Source organism: Amborella trichopoda, chromosome 5, assembly GCF_054954075.1.
Source record: "Amborella trichopoda isolate Santa Cruz 75 chromosome 5, AtrichopodaSantaCruz75HAP2 v2.0, whole genome shotgun sequence".
In the NCBI taxonomy this organism is placed as follows: domain Eukaryota; kingdom Viridiplantae; phylum Streptophyta; class Magnoliopsida; order Amborellales; family Amborellaceae; genus Amborella; species Amborella trichopoda.
The window spans coordinates 8194345-8216101 of record NC_142340.1 but is presented as its reverse complement, the minus strand read 5'-3'; the positions used below and the strand labels follow the sequence as shown (position 1 = coordinate 8216101).

Below are 21757 nucleotides of genomic sequence, written 5' to 3'. Positions count from 1 at the left end.
CAAAATGTTTCGAAGGTATTTTGGTTAATTTTTTCTGAGAATTACTGTTTTTGTATTTTTATTAGGCGTGCCTCACTAAGATGTACACACGCACCAAATTTTAGGCCGTTTTGATTTGTATAAAAAAAATAAAAAATGAAACACTATCAGATAATCGTGTCTATACGATGAACTTTGGACGGTGATGAAAGTAGGTGAAATCACTGTTCATTTTCGCCTATAGATGTTGGGAAGACTTTTCTTTTATATATATATATATATATATATATATATATATATATATATATATATATATATACGTTTTTATTATGGTTTCTCTCGCTCTCAACTTTGTGGCTTTCACAATTTGGAGCAATAGAAGCATGGTCCTCAAAATTAATACTCTCTCTCTCTAAAGCGAATTATTTTCCAACTCATAAATAATATCAAACGGCACGTCTATTATTGTTTTTTTGGGACCATAGTTCATTTTTACTCCCTCAGTCAAAAGACCTAATTAAAAAGATTTTTTCAAGGCCTTAAAACTAACCGTTTAAAAATTGGACGGTCTCAATTCAATCTTGAGACCTTATTATTTTTAGCTACGTAGAGGGTACAATTAGAAAAAAAAAAAAAAAAAAAGATTTGTTGAGGTTAATAGAATAGTTGAAGATGTTATATCCCCAAAAATCGGGACTTAAAATTTTACTCAAGGGAGTACATGGACAGTATATTTCCAAGGGAGTATAATACCTTTTGACATATTAAAACAAATAATTACACGCACTCTCTCCCTCCCTCTGCCCCCGCCTCTCTTTCTTCAATCCTGCTCCATTATTTTGTGTTTATGAAATATAAATATTATCATTTCTTTAATTTAGAACTATTCGATATTTGGGACTTAATTATATTTGGTTTTTAATTATTTATGTTGGACTTCTTCCAGCAGTTGTTGACATGTTTTGGGCATGTTCATTCTGTCTTCTTTATGGCACTGCTATCACCTATTCAAGATGAATCTTTTTATCAATATTTTTAATTTAATAACAAATTTTGCAAGATAATTACTCCTTAAATTTTTTGGAGAATTTTTTATTTCGTCCTTATCAACAAGAATTTAAAACCTACATACTTAACAAAATATATTATGTTATCTAATAATTATTTGCTAAATAACAATAAATGTTCAAAAAATTGTAAATTAATAATGTACAAAATTTCATTATTCATATAAATTCAATCATAAACCAATAAATGTTATTCAACTAATGTAATAAAATCTACAAGAAAATTAATAATGTTAATAATGGGTGTCTATAATAATTTTTAAATGAAATAATTAGGGTAAATATTATTATTACATGTAATTATAAATTATAACTTTAAGGTTAGCAAGTAATAATTTATTTAACAATAATGCTAATAATGTTCATTAACCTGGACATCTTAATAATATTCATAATGCCAATATTTTTTATGCTAGTAATAATGTTAATATCAAGGGTGTGTTAATGGTGACATTATTCGTGATTGATTATTAACTACATTATTTATTACAAATATAATTATAATACTTATTATCATTCATTTAATATTATAATAAATTACATTATATTGTATAAATAGAGGGATTGTATACAATGTGACCATTTACCTTTGGTATAGGGGGATCACAATTACTTACAACCATTCGATGTAAAATCTGATAGCTTGGGTGTGTGACAAAGTTAGAAAAAAATCTTTCGAACTTTGATTTGGTCAATGAAATAAATGCAACTACTCAATTTCACATCCAATGGCCAAAATGAATTGTGGTCATCTTGTATCAAAGGTAAATGATCTCATTATATACTTTCCCATAAATAAATTATATTTTTTAATAGTATAGTGGTATAAACATTACACCATTATAAACATTACACTAATTAATATTTATATAGAGCACACATACTATGCTCCCTTGGTGAGTATATTATACATTTATTCTCTTGGACAAAACACTAAAGAAGTTTTTCCTTTTTTTTTTCCTTTTTTTATTTAAAAATTTCAAGATTCATCTAATTATAACTAGATGATTATTTTCAAAAATAAAATAAAATTGAATACTAAAAAATCATCAAATCAATCATCTCGACCTCAAAAGGTATGACTATTAGAAAAAATGGATTGAGTCTTGGAAACGGTGTATCATGTAATATATTGGGAAATTTATAGATATCCCTCGAATTTCAACTTTCTACACATCCTATCCTTAAACTCCAACCTTACTTTTTCTTGTATTTACCTGCCCACTCAAATAGTCAAAGCATTTTGAGACCAAAATGCCATTTTTGTTCCCTCTCTTCTTTTTTCAACATATTTTTTTTATATTTCTCTCTCACAAACTCTCGCACTCTCTAGTTACCAAAAAAAACTCTCACCAATCCTCTCTCTACCCTATTCTCTTTCTATCTCTCTCTAACCTCCCTCACACTTTTTCTCTCTCTCTCTAACCTTCCTCACTCTATCTCTCTCTACCCTCCCTTATTCTTTCTCTCTACCCTCCGTCACCCTTTCTCTCTCTATCTATCTTTCTCTCTACCCTCTCTCTCTCTATCTCTCTCTCTTTACCCTCCCTCAATTTTTCTCTCTCTACCTCTACCACTCACATGCTCGCCGGACCACAAAAAAATTTCGGTCTGGCACAAAAACATGATGGATTGCAAAAAGTTCTTCGATCCCGAACAAAAGTGTATTGGACCGCCTTGTGGGCATGTGAAAGTAACTAGAATCCAATGCGGTCCAGCACGTTTTTGTGCCGGACCGAAACTTTTTTTGTGGTATCTATAATTTCCCCTAGTATATTTTATGAATTATCAATTTTTAAGATTATCAAGTGTTGATAGATTTGCTCGATGTACACTAGTTTTTAAGCTTTAAATTTTATAATAAGATGTGAAAGTCAATTTTCAAGTCATCACAACAATTTTCAGTAAGGAAATAACATCTTTCGACGCTATTTCAAGATGCACCTTACTTTGATTGTTTAGAACCTCAACTTTATAAGTACATTACAATAAAACTATATTAATATTAATATTCTCCATTAAATATATTTGACTAATCCAATTTGATGATGATGATGATGATGATTACTATTATTATTATTATTATTATTATTATTATTATTATTATTATTATTATTATTATTATTAGAGCATGTATAATATGCTCCCTTAGGAGCATACTATATATTTACTTCCCAGGGCACAAAACTTACTCAGGAGATTTTTTTTTCTTTTTTATTTGAAATTTTGAAATACATTTAATTATAACTAAATGATTATTTTCAAAAGAAAATTTTGAATTTTGAGTTCTTGAACATTCCTTTCAAAAATTAAATAGTTGTAGTGTGCAATCTTTGGATGCCATTCTTTTTAGGCATATAGGGAGTAGGAGTTTTTTTTTTTTTTTTGAGGTTGGTTGTCTAGAGATCACATCCCCAGAATTTGGGATATAATGTATATTTCTAATGCAAGTTTTATCCTAGGGAATAGATGGATAGTATACACATGCAGAGTAAGCAATCATTTGGGTTATCATCATCATCACATTATTAGCAGTATAATATGAATATTTTTATATTTACTGGAACGCCTGAGTAATTTACATTACAAGTCATGAATTTTGCAATTGTTTTCTTTATTTTTTTCAAGCTCATGAGAAGAGCTTTCAAAAAAACTTAAATACATTTATTCTTTTTAAGAACTCTTAGATACTTGTAAATAAGTTATTCTTTTCACTAAATTTTTGTCTTTTTTGTCCTTTAGACCCAATTTGCAGCAATTTCTAATTTTTTGGCAATGAATTATTAAATAGGTGTAGTTTATATAAGACTGGGCCCTAACCAATCAAAGTAAGGCGCATCATTAAATATTGCTAAAATATATTGTTTCGGTATCAGAAATTTTTTTGATGGTCTGAAAATTTATTTTAAGCTCTAACTGTAAATTTTAAAGATTAAAAATAGAGTAAATCGAGCAGATCTATCAATACTTGAACATCTTGAAAATAGACGGTTGAAATAATACATCATAAGATGTATTATTTCCAAAATTTGAAATCTATTTTTTTCTCATCTCCATATATCTTGAGGTAGAGATGATCTAATTGAAGGTTTTTCAATTGAACTAAGCTCTTCCAGTGAATTTAAATAATTTTTTTCTCATTAAGTACTCAAAAAATTAAATCTTATAATTCAAAAAGCCAAAAGATATTCTACTCCCATGGGGAGTAGATTGTCCATTTACCCCCTCAGGTAAAACCAATAATTTTAGGACCACAAATTTTGGTGTACCATCTTCAAACATAGATTAACCTCAATAAAAAACATTTCCTAATTGTACCCTCTATGCAATAAAGAAAAATAATGTTTTGAGATTGAAACCATCCACCTTTTAGTTGATGAGATCTAAATATTAGAAAACTCATTTTTTTTTATATTATTATTATTATTATTTTAGAATATTCATTTAGTACTTCTTAAGTAGTTCACAAAGTTTCATATTGAAGAAATCCTCCCAAGTAAGACTTCTGACCGACGGAGTAGAAGTAAACTATGCTATCGAGGGCGCATAGCATATATGCTCGGAAAGAAATACTCAACAATTACTTACCTGTCAGAAAAAATGAAATACTTCACAATGTTTTATTTTTAAAATATAATATTTTGATATTTTGAATTCATGTCCATTATAATTTTATTTTCCTTTTCCAATACAGTTTAACCACGTATAACTATATGCAAATTATATTGATAATTTATTTTTCCTTTTGAATATTTCTTTATTCTTATATTGTATTTCTTCCTGCAATGTGCGTTATCCCACTAATAATCATTATCTCCAGTCCCTCCTTAACTGCAAACCTCTCCCAAGTTGTTATCTACATTCCATCAATGTATGCATTTCCTCAACCACTTGGGTGAAAAAACTTCCTTTGAAAAATCAGGCTGGTTGTAGGTTATTCACTGTAGATATTTTCTTCTTTACAAGTTTTTTATAAAATAAATATAAATTATTACATAATAAAATTTATAAAAATTATTTAATATAAATTATTACACAAGGGGCCATCACTTGTGTGACGGTAAAAAGCTCGGGTAGGCAACACAAGAGCATGGATTTGAATCCCGAGAGTGGCTACTTTATGCATAAAAAGCCAAAAAATTATAAGACCAACTCCAAGTTAGGACTCTTATTTTATATAAAAAAAATCAAGCCAGTGTCTCCCACTTGATCATGAAGGTGCAATTGACTGACACTTGGTCATGAAGGTGCAATTGACTAACATGCCATGACGAACTGATTATTAAAACTCAAATTCTCACGATAGATCTAAGACAAACAGAAACCGTTCTAAGATGAACGCCGGTCTTTTCTCAGTGACTCAAACTGTGCAGCTAGTTTGTCATAGTCAGGTAACTTTGGGTGGACATGCGAAGAAACTCTGGCGGGTTCAACTTTCTCACTAGAGCCCGATGGTTTTGAACTTTTTTTGGTCTCAGTAACCTTCTTCTCAGGCACAGGCATCGCAGGCTGTTCATTCAATTGGGATGGCCTGTTTCTCGCACTACTACTCTTTCTCTCACTATAATTCGATGGATTTGGCGCTTCCCTGGCCTCTGCGTACTTACTTTCAGGTAGAGGCTTTACAGGCTGTTCGCCTGGATACAGTTGCGACGTTTGGTTTGCCACAGTAGAACTCTTTTTCTCACTAGATGTATATGGTTTCTTTACAGGCTGTTCGCCTGGATACAGTTGCGATGTTCGGTTTGCCACACTAGAACTCTTTCTCTCACTAGAAGAATATGGTTTCATAGTTTCCTTCTCTGCATATTCTCTCTCAGGCAGAGGCCTTAGAGGCTGTTCAGCTGAAAGATTAACCTGCGATAATCTTGTTCTCACGTTATCACTAGAACCCACCACGTCCTGTGCAACCCAAACAGATGGATTAGGCTGATTGAAATTTTTTCTCAAACTACTGCTACTCAAAATAGAATCTCCAGCATAAGACAACTCTTGTTTGCTCCCAGGTTGGTCGCTGGGTTTTAATTGTGAATCCCTCGACCGTGCAGTCCTATGAGAAATCTTTCCACCAGTAAAACTCTTAACTTCGACAGGTCTAATGAAGGATTCAGATTCGGAATCTTCGCTCTCTGAATCAAAATAATTAGGAACTCGAGGAGCACTGAGTTTGGTTTTTCTCTTGAAAGATCCGGCCTGTGAATTCTTGTGCTCTCTATCCTGGTTATGAGCTTTTTCTGAGGAAGTAAAAGTCTTGGGAGAGTCTATAGAAGCTGGTTTATCAGTGTTCACGGGAGGCTTTACATATGGGGGCCGAACAAAAGGCTTGTTCCTCAGGCCACCCACTACTTTTCCCAGTTTCAGCTCACCCTCGCTCTCTAAGCTCTCTCTCTTGCTAGAGCCCTTGTCCTCCAATGTTTCCTTGGGGCCTTTGGCTTCCATTTCTTCACCTGGCTTATACATATGAACTTCCTCTTCACTCTCAGAACTCATTGCATCTGAGTCATCAAAAACCACAGGGGACCGATCCCTAGATGGTCGCTTAATTTCAGGTTTTGGAGTGATGTGAGATGGCTCAAAAGGAGAATTTTCGTTTCCAGCAGAATCCATTTTAAGATGGGTGTTTCTCTGACTAGAATATCCAGCCATCTGCTCCTTCGGCCCCCAAGGGTCTGAATTTTGAGAGTGAATAGAACTCCCTGAATATCCAGCCATCTGTTCTTTGGGACCCCAAATGTCAGAATCCAGAGAATGAAAAGGAGAACTTCCTGAATATGCACCCTTCTGGTCCTTTAGGCCTCGCGATTCTGAATCCAGGGAGAGAGTAGGAGATAGCTTTCCTTGATCAAATTTGTCATAATCAAATTTATAACTGTCATTCCCCTCTGGTATGATATGTGCATCACTTTCTGAACTGGAATCATCGAAAACCACAGATGAGTGATCAACTGAAGAAGGCTGTTGAGTTTCTTTTGGATAATCTTTATGTCCATAATCCGAGGTACTGAATCGAGGTGAAGGTTGTTGAGTTTCTGGAGGGTAACTTCCATGTCCATAATGGGTAATGAAATGATCGTGAGGTTGTTGAGTGTCTTTAGAGTAGCTTTCATGCCCATAATCAGGGTCATTGAAACTAGAGGGAGGTTGTTCAGTGTCTTTAGCGTAATTTTCATGTCCATAATCACGCTTACTGAAACTTGAAGAAGGTTGTTGAGTTTCTTCAGCATAATCTCTATGTCCATAATCAGGATTACTGAAACTAGAGAAAGATTGTTGAGTTTCTTTAGGATAGCCATCATCAGGGATACTAGATATAAAGGAAGATTGTTCAGCTTCTTTAGGATAGCCATCATCAGGGATACTAGATATAAAGGAAGATTGTTCAGCTTCTTTAGGATATTTCCCATGCCCATAATCATTAGTGAAACTAGGCTGAGAGGACTGAGACCCACTTTCACTCTTGCCCTCTCTATATTCGTTCATTTCATCCACCTCAGGTTTACTGCAGCCAGGTTTCATACCCGAAAAGGGTTTTCGGTAAAGAACATCTATGTTTTGAGTATGAATGTCATCTTCAGTAATACTTGAACTAGAGCCATGGGAGCTAGATTTGCTATGACTTCTAGCAACACTTTCATTACCAATATTCTCATTCTCTCTCTGCCCCCATTGGTTAGAAAGATTGATTGTAGAGGAAGTTGTTTGGGCATATGGTTCCATAGGGTGCTGAGTTCTAGGACGAATAGAGAGCTCGGCAGCAGCACGAGCAGCTATGCTCGCTCTCTCTGCTGATTCGGCAGCTGCATGGGCAGCAGATGCTGCATCCTTGAATTCCATGTTCCATCCATGGCGGTTCAATGAAGTTTTGTTCCCCTCCTCGAAAGATGAGAATCTGGATTCTCTAATTTCACTTCTATTATCTGCATAAACCAGGGATAGCACGAGCGAGATTGAGATGAAAATGTGAATACTACCTCCCTCCCTCTCTCTCCCTCCCTCCCTCCCTCCCTCTCTCTCCACACGGGTATATGTGCATGTCCACACAGTCATGTGGATGCACACCACCAATGGAGAAAGAAGAACCTGCAGGATATAGGACTACACTTGAACATGGTCTAAGATAGGGGAGGCTTCTTGGTTGGTGTATTGTCCACAAGGACATTTTTGCCTGTAATGGGCAGGTTAAGAAAGAAAAGGAAATCTATGGAGAAAGGGAAAACTTGGAGACGAAAAAGAAGAGAAACTGTTCCTGTGATAGTTGGCATGTGGACGCATTTGGACACACACAACAGATAGAGAGAAAGGTGGGGCGGGGGGGTGGGGTTCCTTAACACACATACATCAAATAACAAAATGCCACTTTGAAGTCCCCCATTTATTACCTGGAGGCCTTGGTTCAGTAGGAGGCGGGTCGCTACGCATGGTACTGTGAGGAGACATCGTTTCACCAGAACGAAAAGTTTCAGAACTGGCAGGTGATTTTCTCGCCTCATCCTGGGGCAATTGTGATGCTGGTACTGGCTTTTGAGTTGGAGGGGATGGGAACTCAAGATCTGATGGTTGAACAGAGACATTAGCAGAACTTACAAACTTGTTTGATCCAACCTGCCCAATCAAGATGATGAATGTAGTGAGTAGGAAAAATATTAAACTTTTTCAGATAAGTATGCATTTCATTTGAATTCTAACCGGGAAAGACAGTCAAGCTACTTCCATGAAAACTTACAAGCAAGTCTTCATGAGTTTTAATAATTTGCTCCTCAGCTGCAGCAGGGTCCCAGTCAATGTTATGCTCCTTGGCTATTGCAGTCAAAATCTTAATTTTGGTCTCACCATTTGGGGCTCTTACAGACAGTTTTTCAATCATCTGGATTTTCATGATTAACATAAAGAAAATTATAAACATGAAATGGAACTTTTGGAAAGCACACAGAGAGAAAATCTTGTATCCATGTCCATGAAGATCAAACATTCAATCATGCCCTGCCTTCCCAGTCCCCTACCCCTCACCCCACCTCCGCCTTTTCTTTGTAGGTGTGTGTGTGTGTGCATGCATGCGTGCGCACACCTGTGCAAATCATTGCTTACAAGTACATGACACCTACCTCCCTCCCATACATTATTTTAAATAAGGAAAGGTTTTAGACGCATATATAATTAAAAATATAAATGAAAAGCAACAGTTATTTTCCGCTTTAGAAACCAGAATTGCTGTCGAGATATAAATCAGAGAATTTCTCTCTGAGGGAAATAGAAGATTTCATACCGAAGTAAATTTTTAGCGAGAAAGAGCTGCTTAGGCGATTTTTACTCTCCCTCTCCCCCCCCCCCCCCCTCCCCCACTCCACCCCCACCAAAAAAATTAAAATTAAAAATAAAAAAAATAAGAAAGGGGTAAAGCTCCCAATTCTTTCACAAAAATCCAGCAACTATTTGGGAGGATACCGCAGAGCAATCTGCCCTATTTCAACAAAAAAGTAAATTTATTAAACTCTGTTTTTGGATTGTTTGTTTTATATTTGCATAAATAGAAAAAATTTTGAGTTCAGGGTTTTTGCAGGAAATGATTTTTGCTTTCTTTCTTTTGTTCAAAATCTAAGCAAAATGTTGTTTTTGTATTCAACTTAATGGTTGCTTACGCTTTAGTAAGCCTACCATTGTTGGTTTTTGGTTATACGGTAGCTTATACTCATTTTTTACTATAAATATGAGGTTCTTTGTGGTTTTTGTTTTGATTTTCTTTTATATTTTATCTTTGGCTTTTTAACACTTCAATGGTAGACAAAATTTATTCCATATTATGGATAGTATTGCCATTTATTTTATTTTTATGTGAAAAAATTATTTTTTCATACTTTTTTTTTTCTTTAATGCCAAAATGCAATTCTGGAAAATGTTGTTTGATGAGTTACTGGAGTTCATCATGAGAATTGATTGAGATATGCACATATGACGTGTTATGATTCAATGTTTGTTCCAACAATTTTTAAATTTTTCTGAATTTTCTTTTTTTTTCTGGTATTCCTAAAGTTTATATAATTTTTAAATTTCATGTATTTTTCTGTTTATTTATCTATTTATTTGACTGATCTGACCAGACCGGTGCCTTCACCGGTTCAGCGACCAGTCCAGTTTTAACAACAATGATATAAATCCAAACTTTTGGCAATCTCTTTTCCACAAAAGATACAGATTTTATTTACTCTCTCAGTCCCCCAACTTCCGTGTCCCAATTTTTTATTTAGTTTTGTGCATTTTTCTCAGTTGACACTCAATACTAAAACTTCATTTTTTTTTTCTTTTAGGTTGAATTAGATCCGAACCATGAGAGACGCAATTCTTGCATATTTTGTTTCCTTTCCCACATCATTTTCTCAAGTAGAAAATAAACATTAGAGTGACAGTTACAAGAGTTATTATAAAGCTTCTCTTACTGTGCAGTTTACTCCACAACCTGGTCGCAGCTCAAGGGAAGATGAAATAAAATCTTTCCCATACTTTGCTGCAAAATGCTTCTGTACATCTAGCAATTCTGGTATATCCGCACATCTTGGAGAAGCAAATGCTAGACTGGCAATAGCTTCCTTCAAGTCAATGGGGCAATGCCTGAATGGGGTAAAGAGATAATAAATGATAATTAGTTTACAAAGGAAAGACAACAGGGATAACAAAGAAAGACAATAGGGATAAAAAATTAGCAGTAAACAATTGCAGGCTCAAATATAAGAATCAGCAAACATCTAAGTATACAGATTATAAAATGTTATTCTAGGTGGGTTGGCGGTGGGAGTTAAGAAACTCCATAAATTCTTCACTCCTCCCCTAATATGAATTCTCTATATGGGAATCATTTGATTTTTATCCTCACATGTTTTATGGAGGCTAATTAGGTTGCGGGCACTCTAGCTAAATAAGGATTTACTAGAATGTTTCTCAGCGGCACTTCCATCCCATGTACTTGGCATTGTATATTGTAGTGGCCTCCATTTTATACGTTTATCTACTGTTAATTTGCTTTTATAAATTGCATCATAGGCTGCTTTAAATGGCGGAAAAGCTCTAAAGTTTCAAACACAACTAATGCTACTTAGTAAAATTAAAGGTAAATTTTATCAATGCACTACCAAGAGATTCACTATTTATCATTTCACTCCTTCCCTCTGTACTACTTCTGAAAAGCCCATCAAAGTACACGTCAACTACATATTATAACATGTCACACATTGATGAAGAGGCGATCTCCAAATTTGCCCCTACATAAAAAATGAAGTGGATTTTAGAAAACATATGCGATTTTAAAATACCAGCATCTCACTCTAAACACCCTATGAGGGTGACCTAGTGAGATATTGGCATTCGAATCGCAAATATTTATTTTCAAACACAACAAATGCTACTTAATAAAATTAAAGGAAAATTTATCAAAACACTCCCGAGAGATTGACTATCTAAAATTTCACTCATTCCCTTTACATTACATGCAAAAAGCCCAGTAAGGTACCGATTGAGGACAAAATTATTCTAGTTTTTAATTTTTATTTAAATTCCAAAGATGTATATATTCATTTTAGTTGTAGGGTTGGAAACATCAATGTCTTGTGGAATTTAACACCCGTGAGATGGTATTAAAAAGTACTCATATCTCACAAGGTGACTTAGCAGATATTGGTGTTCAAAAATACAAATACCATGATAATTTACCTAGTGAGATATCTGTGTTTGAAAATAGCAATATCTCATTGGGTGTTGACATTGGTATATCAATATACCAATATCCAGTGTTTCAAAAAGCGGATCGCCCAGCTCCTGGGCAGCCGCTTAGGCAGTTCTGGGGGCCTAGGCGAAGCGCCCAAAAAAAACAGATATCACTGGGCGCCCGCCTAGGCGCCCAGGAATCCGCCTAGGCGGCCGTCCAGGGGCGAAAATGCCCCTCGTTGCAGGTATTTTTTGGTCATTTTTTAATACTAAAAGTGCATTGTGGGTTTTAGATTCATTTGAAACCTAAAACCTATTAGAGTCTATTTTAGAGAGAGGAAAACCCAAAAAAAAAGAATTTATATTGGGCCGCCCAAGTTCTGGGCGCCCGCCTAGGCACTGGGCGGCCTGGACCCCCCAGACCACCTAGGTGCAGCCTAGCACTTTTTGAAACACTGTCAATATCTCATATAGGTTTTTTCAGCTAAGTACTTTTGTATTGATGGAGAAGCAAATTGGAAACTACACATCCAGCAATTTCTAACCCATTAATGACCCGTTATGGCATGTCTTTTAAGGGAATTTTGCAATTAGGACAAAAAATGGGGCTGATGTTCGATGAATCTCTCAATATTAAATAGCATTTATTTATATGATCCTTATCTATATGCTCTTTCATAAGGTGATAATCTTGGGTGGTCCATAAACTAAAAACCATATTCCAGGGGACCAAAACATATAGCCTCCACATGTTTACCTTCTTGGTTCAACAACCAGTTAAGAGCAGAGTGTCATGCCCTTAATTCATAGTTATAGATTATAAGGGAAAATTTGGAGTGAGAGACTCCGGCAGTGTCCTATTATGCCCCGTTAGTAAGTGAACTTGCATTCATTTTGATAGTTTGTCACAAAAGCCCATATATTTGCAGGCATACCTTATGATTTGTCTATATCAGTTCTGTTTAACTTTCCTAAATTCTAGAGTATTTTGGTACATAAAAGCTACGAGGTATTCAGCATGCATTCTTATTTTTCCACAACCAGTGTTTCAGTGAGTGTAAAATAAGTCCCAAAAAGGAATGAATCTCCTCTCCATATAAGTGGTCACTGATGTTTAAAGCCCATACAAGTAAATGTAGGACTTATGGGGGGGAGAAAGAATGAGAGAGAGTGTCCAGTTAGGTTGGTTTCTCCAATTACACTTCTGCTAGAGGGCTGACCTTAGTTCCACAAAAACTCATTCTTAGGTGGTTCCTTTGCTCTCAAAACTGACATGACCATTCCTACAGGAAAATTTCTAGCAGCAACTTAAGGATTGGACCATTGCCAGAGGCCATTCCTTACATTGATGAGAATCAGGAGCCTAGTTATATGTGATGCAAGTAATTTTCAGGTCTTTTATACAACTAATATGTTAACTTGTCTATGGTATCTCTTCATAAAATTCTATCGCTACCAATAGCTTTAAAAAAAACAGGAGGAACACATGAAATATCAAATATTTCAATATCATTTGAAACTCCTGATTCTAAGGCATTGAGTTTCAGAGGAGATGACCTTTTTTCCAAATTGATATAATATAACAAAATAGACTTTGGCCAACTTTTTTGGAGGGTATTTGCTGCCCCAGCGAATCAAAGCCGATAGAAGAAATCAATGATTTAATACTATGTAAATTATTCTGAACATGCATTTTAGTAAGATAACAGAAACCATTACACGGAATTGGACAGTGAAAGTTGGATAGAGGAGTATGGAATTACATACTTTTGGGACTCAATAATTGGCAAGCGTGCTACAATGAGTTCACAAAATAGTTCAATGATATCATATGCTGCCATTGTGTTTTCCTCTCGTATCACATGTTCAACCTGAAAATCAAAACAAGTCTAAGTCATATGATTTGCTACTGGAAATAAGTAATTCCCAAACCTAGGTTCAACGATTCTAAGTGCTCTTAAAAGATCAAAGCATATCATACAACTTACATGAGATACAAGACCTTCAAATTGAAATAAAGATTTCAAGCATTTATCATCTGCCGGGTATAAGAAATAAAGATTCAAGCATTTATCATATGCCGGGTATAAAATTTTCAAATCTAAATAAGATTTTCAAGTCTAATAAAATTTTATTAACATAAATACAATGCACAAAATGAAGTATCAAGGCAAGCTTTCAGAATATGACTTATATAGAGATTTTTCATGGGTACTAATATGTTCTCAATTGGTACAAAAAACAGATGGATGGCAGACAATAACAGAAACACTAGTGGAAGAGGCAATGGTTTCAAACTAGTTAACCAAAGAACCATCGACCAAACAGGTTACCAACAACCACTGGATACATACCACTTTTACCCTACTGTTATGCTCGTGTTAGAATGATGCAAAAACTTTAATTTACAAGGTTTGTATCTGATTAATGAGACCACTGACCCTATTTTACACACATCTGCAATATTACTGGTAGCTTCTTATATCTAGAGATTTTCTCATGAGACCGAATGCAACTCTTGTTATGGTCTTTTTGAGAGTGTCAAGATCCCAGTGAGGATTTTCATTGTGTACCTTTAGAGAGAGAGAGAGAGAGAGAGAGAGAGAGAGAGAGAGAGAGAGAGAGAGAAGTCTGGAAGAAACAAAATCCCATTTTCCATGGGAAGCCCAGGAATAGTCGCAAATGACAAATCCAGATGAATTACCTAAAGATGGGGAGAAGAAAACTACAAGAGACAGGCACTTTTTAAGTAGGGGATAAATACTGCGTAGCCAAGCAGGTTTGTCAGTTAACCTGCCAACCAGGTTAAATAGTACAAGTCATATCTTATCTCGAAGTGGGCCTAGCGTCTATTGATCCTGCTCTTTTCTATAAAATACCTAAAGCTCAAATTCTCTACAAGATCATTTCTCTTAATTTAAGTTTATTTATTTCCAAATGAAGGTCTTTGAATTTGAAACTTCTATAATAGCAAAATAACATACCAAGCCGGGCAATGGTACACTTATGCATACACCAACCCATGCACACACACATAACACCACAAATGTTCTTGGACACTAAATCGCCTTGTGTTCTTGAATAGGGGTATTTTCATCATTTATAAAGGGAAATAACTAAAATACACAATAATGTAAAGGTTAACATAGTGCATATAAAGTTTCCCCACAACTCCAATGGTTGCATATCAATTTTTTCTAGTGTCTTTTCCTCATTACCCCAGACAATAAAAAAAGACCCCCATCAAACATGGAATAAGAAACAAAAGAAATATGAGAGAAGGTTGTATGGGTTTAAGAGTACTTTCTCAAGGGAAACTGGGGTTTTAAATCGAGCTATGTAAAAACATGCCTTTAGGAGAGCCTGACACACCATCACACTAGGAATGTGTGTCGATACATGACATAGGAAATCCATGTCCAACACGCAAGGTGAAATTTTTCATTTTTGGATGCAAGGATTGGAAAAACAAGGCACAAGTGTCCTCATTGTTAGGCACACGCAGTGTTTCAAAAAACGCTAGGCGGCACCCAGGCGGCCATGGGGGTCCAGGCTGCCCAGTGCCTACTTGAAAAAAAAAAAAAAAAACTGATGACTGATAGTGATTAATCCATTAGAATTTTGATAATCCATAAGACCATAATCCATAAGAATTTTGATAATCCATAAGACCATAAGCCCAGTTAAGAAAAAAAGATAGAAGTCCAGAAGAGAATTTTGATAATCCATAAGACCATAATCCATATTTTCATAAAATGCTAAAACAGTAAAACCATACAAGCATACACTGATAGTCTAATACATTGTAGACAATACACACAAAAGTTAGATAGTAGAACTAGAAACTAGAAAGTAGAAACTAAAAATACGAAAAAGAAAATATACAGAAATTCAAAAAATATACAATCTAGGACACAATAGTCAACACTCAACACAACAGTCAACACTCAACACTAAGAGTCTTCAGTCATCATATTCATCATCGTCATCAGAAGGAATAGGGTAAGCTTCATCGTATGCATCAGATTCGAGGCCATCATCATCAGAGTCATCTCCCTATTCAATATAATACTTATCCTCCTCTATTTCTTCTAAACCTGCCTCTCCCTCCTCCTCTTCTTCTACCTCCCTCTTACTAATATGTATAGATGAGGCCCTAGGAGTCTTGGCAGCTCTACCCTTTTCTATCTTTTTGTCCTTCCCTGAACTCAAATATTGTATATTTCCTCTTGGTAGCCTCAGGAAAATTTTTATATGGGGCACCATCCCCTTTAATACCAGCAAGGTGTTTTTTAAATCGGAAACCAGTAAATGCCCCCATTAGTATCCTTTCCACAATAATTATATTTAATACGATTTTTGTCACTCGCATTCGGGTTATAACCATACTTCCAACCCAGATCACCACTTTTAGAAGAACTTGGAGAAGATATTGCCATAGAACAAGGCTCATTTTCATCATTTTCTGGTTCTTTTAAATTCAGAAGTTGTCTAATCTCATCCCAAATAGCTTCAGGAACTTTTTTACAAGAAGCAACATTCCCTTTAATACCAGCAAGGTGTTTCTTGAATCGATTAATACCCTCATTGGTATCTTTTTCACAAAAATTACAACTTATGCAATTTTGATTGTTTAGTTTTGGGTTATAACCATATTTCCGACCCGGATCACTTCTTTTAGAAGTAGCAGAAATAGATCTATTCAAATGACACAGATTTTATTCCTGTTTTTGTTTCACATAACTCATATATTGTATAATCCCCTCTCTAATAGCTTCAGGAACATTTTTACAAGGGGCAACATCCCCCTTAATACCGGTAAGATGTTTCTTAAACTAGTTTATGCCACCTTTTGTATCTTTTTCACAAAATTGCATCTACTGCAATTTTTATGCAATTTTTATCATTTGGATTCAGGTTATATCCATATTTCCAACCCGGATCACCACTTCGACTAGATCCTGAAGAAGACATCTCAAAATAAAACAAGCAATCTAAAAAATAAAGTTTTGCACTTACTTGGGTTGCTCGAACCCCAAACTCCCACCTCTGAGATGTTTTTTGGTGCTAAAATAATAAAAAAGACCCTCTAATAGGATTATAAAACTCCAAAACTAAATCAAATCTACCTGGGTGATGTTGGATCCGTTTTTCGTAACTTCGAAAAACATTTCGATCCAATGAAAGTCACAAAATTTAGTTTTCTTGAGGTTTCTTTCTCTCTAAAATGTGTTCTTGTGAGTTTAGGTTTCAAATGAACATAAAACCTATCCTTAAAACCCTTGATGTTTCAAAAAAAATCAATACAAAAAAAAAAATCTCCGCCCCTAGGAGGGGCCCAAGCCCTGGGCACTGAGCGCCCGTCTAGGCGGGTTCCGTACGGCCTAGGCGGCTGTACAGGGACTGCTGCCTAGTTTGGCCACTTAGGCCTGGCCAATGGGCCCAGGCCTACTAGACCGCCTAAGCGCTGGGTGGTCCGCTTTTTTGAGCAATGGACATACGTGTCTGCATTATAAGACATGAGTGTTCATTCTGTAACACGTGCCTATGATTTCTTGGACCCTACAAGTTTTACTTTTTTAGGCTAATTTTATTATCAAGAGTTCACAAATTAATTCCATATATGAAAATATGCATACACTTCCTGTTTTAAGGACTTGTACGGATGTTATGTATCATCCTGGACTTTGCAAAATACAAGTAGGTGAGTTCACTGAGTAGCATTCTTTGTACCCAAGTCAGACACAGATTCTCATATCTTTGTCCTTGTAACATAGATTCTAAGAGAGTAGAGAAGTCCTAGGCTACTATCTTTTGGTAATGAGTTATAATTTCCTCGAAGAAAACACAAAAACTTCCTAGAAGAACAGAATAACACAGAGGCAAGTCAATGGAAAGCTATTTTAGGCCTTCCAAGGTCAGACTCCATATCAAGGGCTTGAAGAAATCCATTTCTATAGAAAATTAAAAACTCTATATCTATGAGAAACAAGACTGAAGCAGTCTGCTGCTGAACTAAGAATTGGTCTATATTTTCAAAGCAATGCCAGAATACAATAATATTGTTTGTGAAAAGGCCTTAAACATATAAACATATGCAATCCTAATTATCCTATAAAGATTCCTTGTCATAATAAGAATCTATTTCCATTAATAAGACATGTATCATAATGGTTTGATGTGTAAAAAAACAATTGGCGTCCAAAAAGGCATATGAAAAAGGCTGAAAGCTGGGCCAAATTTGTTTCCATATAAAATTTAAGTTTATAAATTAACACTTTCAAAAAAAAAATTAAGTTTATAAAAGGATATCTTAAATGGAAACAAAGAAGTTCTCAAAAAATACACACCAAGAAAACAAATCTGTTGAAAGGGCTCAGCTCAGGAACTTCAACTATTAGATAACTAGAGAAAATAAGATATTTGAAGAATGAAGAAAACAACAGAAGGAAAGAGGTTAAGAATGGTTACATGTCCATTCTTAGGAAATCAATAATTAGATCCAAACTGAGGTCAAAGGTTATGCGAATGGAGAAAGGGATTCACAATACCAAAAATTCCCATATGATGGTTGATTTTAAGAAAAAACATCTTATCTCATCTAAGATCAATCTTGGAGACTGCTTTTTTCTGGAACAAGAAATTATAGAATAGAATTTTTAAGTTCACTTCTTTGAAAGGATGTAATAAAAAAACATAAAGCCTAAATGTATCTAGATGGTCCCTTCCTCATGGACTGTGGCCAATAACTAGACAAATCCTTACCTAAAACTGATGTGTAAAAGAGGGACACAATAAACATTGGGAAAGCTTTCTATGTTCCCCCTACAACCCCTACCATCCAGCCGTCCATTTTTTATCAAGAGAGCACTCACCATTTGATATTAGATCCGACATCTCAAAGTATTTTATTTTTAATTTTTTTAATACTTTTTTTCTGAATATGAACTTTTTTATGTGCCATCTTCTCATTGAGGCGCACCTATAAAAAAAAAATTAACAGTAATTTTTTGATAAAAAATAATGACCAAAATACCCCTCGAAACTTTCAGGAGAATTTTGGTCATTTTATTTTATTAAAAATATTTTTTTTATATTTTCCGTTAGTGCGAATTTAATAGAGGAATGGACGTCCAAAATTTGGTGCCAAAACAGTTTATAGAAAAAAAAATTAAAAATAAAACAGTGTAGAGACGTTACATTGTGATTGGGGCAATCTTAACCCTCCATTGGGGCAATCTTAACCCTCCATTCAAAAATGGACGGTTGGATAAGGGGGAGGATAGAACTTCTATGTGTTGGGGGAACATAGAAAGCTTTCCCATAAACATTATCTGATGCCTACAAAAAGCCTGCACTTTGAGCCATAAGTTTTAACCGCTTACTTTTCTCGTATTGTAACTGTGGCTTTACAAAAAGCATTCGAATCAGCCTATATCAATGTGTCCAATCATATAAACAACCATGCGGAGCTTATCCTTTTCATGAGACAATCTAGCTAAACAAGTATTTTGAAGGATCAACTTTATAACAGACTATGGTATAACTTTTCAGTCATGATGCATGACTTAATAGATATCATACACAATCTTCACTCATTGATGCATTTCACTAGATTTCAACCAGAGCTTTTTTTTTTTTTTTGGGGGGCAGGGGGGGGGAGGGGGATAATTCAGTGGGGAAAATGTCCCCTACCCGTGGAATGGACGGAACTCAAGACATCATGTTGTGGCGCATGCCACCCTGACCACCTATAACTTGACCCATTCCGAACCAAAGCCAAGTTGCATTTACAGTTTGTTTAACTATGTATTGTATCATTCACAGCAGCCAGTGTGAGAAATTAAAGAATGAAGCAGTACTAGTTAGATATCTTTAGGTAGGCCACAATTTCTTCTGTCACTTCTCAAACTTCTGATTATGTCACTTCTCAAACTTCTGATTATAAATATTGATACACTCGACATAATCAGATGGTCCGGGAAAAAGATGGTCTTTCCCTAGAGATTAGCTAACATTGTGGAGGATAGTTTCACAATGGAGTGTCATTGTCCCGCTAGAGATATTCCAAAAGAATGTACATTGGCTTGTTTGGGAGGGAGTAGAAGAGGCTCACTTAAATATATAGGGCTCCAACAAATTCAGTGGAACATGGAAAATTAACTAAAGGAAGAATAGGATTTTAAACTAACAGTGAAGCAACAACTTCATGCACTTAAACCTTACAATATAAAAATTGCAAAGCCTATATTCTCCAAATCATCCAAGTTCCTCGACAAATTAAGACAAAAACAAAGCAGATCATATACGACCAAAAGGAAAACTAGGACTGAAATAAAAAGCAAAAGAAACAACAGAGGTAACTGGTAACTAAGGGTAAAGACATGATGTTTAATGGTATGGATCAACAAAAATGACCCAGCAGTGGAATATGAAATAATGATTCTCAGATTCTATGTTAGGTGCCATCTCAGCTTACTCACATAAAATGCTTAACTTCCAATTTGATAGTTGTAAGTATACAATCACTATAGAATTTGATTTAACACGATTGAACTTGGAGATTTAAGAAATAAACTAACCCGAATTCTAGCATTTTGCTCTTGTCCAGCTTGGAGAAGCTGGGCTAATTCCCTCTTCATTTGCTTCAATTGAACACCTTTCTTGTTCTTCATAAGCTTGATTCGTGCAATGGCGAGCTTCAGTGACGTCTTGCTGCACCCACAAATCATAACCAAATAAGAACCAAAACTCTGAATTTTTTATAATTGATAATCAATTACATAAAAAAAAAACCCCTACAAAGTTAGAAACTGGCTCATGGTTCTAAGACCCAGTTTGAGGGGTTCAAATCTTATACTTGTCAAGCAGAAGCATACATGAAAAAAGAAAGAGGAAAAAAAAAAGAATCAATTATGTAAAGAAAATCTATTTTTTTATAATTAATTCACTTAAAAAATCTACAAAAATAGAAACTTGCTCATGATTCAAAGACCCCAGGTTGAGGGGCTCAAATCCCACACTAACCAAGCAAAGGTATTCATGAAAAACTAAAAGAACAATAAATGGTGTAAAGAGAAAAAGACAAAGAAATCAAGAAATCAATCAACAATTGAAAAAACAAAAAAGAAAAAAAACCAAGTCACAGGCATAAACAAACACCATGGAAGTCAGTCACTATATTGAACCAGAAAATCCTATGGCCCAAAGAAAATGTAATTTAAAAATAAAAGTTGCAGAGCTGTTTTTTAGCTGAAATTGTAGAAAGCAAGAAAGAAAATATATTTGAGTTCTAAATTTCCCAATAAATCCATGAAAAGAAGCACAAATTATAAAGAAACATCATTACTCCGACCTCATACAGATCCCAATTTCACAAAAAAAGAAACGGATAAAAAAAAACAAAAAGAAAAAACCAATTCACAAAACTATCCTCACTAACATAAACCAGAACGCACAATTCATCGGAAGATAATTCATACCAGAGAAATCTAATTCATAGAAATCTCCATAGATCTCCGCAAATAAGAAAAAAGGGGCGACAGAGATAAATAGAGAGAAAGTGAGAAATGAAAATTCAGCAAAGAAGGAAAACAAGATAGAGAAAACTCTAACCCCAATCAGTGATCGTGGACATGAATATCCATAGGAATATCAAAAAGTTGCAAAAAAAAAAAAAAAAAAGAAAGAAATTATGTATGGGTTTCTCAAAGGAAATCTCACCATTTTCCAGGTTTGAAGCTTTTCTTCAACATTTTCTCAGATGGAATTATCTGAAAACCTTTTGCCTGCTGTTGATTTTCAGTTGAGAATTGAGAGAAGATCAAAAGATGATTTATTAAGTGAGAGGGAGAAATGTTTGATAGATATGATGCATATGTATAGACACTAATCACCAAGACCTAAGTTTCAGAGGTAAAAGCAATTTGTAGTGTCTCAGAAATTTCACAAAGTCGCATCTTGGAAGCTTCCTATTTGGCTTAATGCATGAAAAATAGTGGAATGATTCTATGCTCCCT

The 21757-nt window shown here is 35.0% G+C and overlaps 1 protein-coding gene across 1 annotated transcript; it reads right to left on the bottom strand.

Annotated features, from left to right (window-relative positions):
- Positions 1-5186: 5186 nt before the first annotated feature.
- Positions 5187-21757, bottom strand: LOC18443749 (uncharacterized). The gene is made up of 7 exons (XM_006853931.4): positions 21462-21757; positions 20321-20453; positions 13506-13609; positions 10478-10649; positions 8770-8910; positions 8426-8648; positions 5187-7963 (listed from the first exon to the last, which is right to left on the bottom strand). Exons 1-7 carry the CDS (start codon positions 21491-21493, stop codon positions 5376-5378), a joined length of 3393 nt encoding a protein of 1130 aa, XP_006853993.2. The 5' UTR covers positions 21494-21757; the 3' UTR covers positions 5187-5375.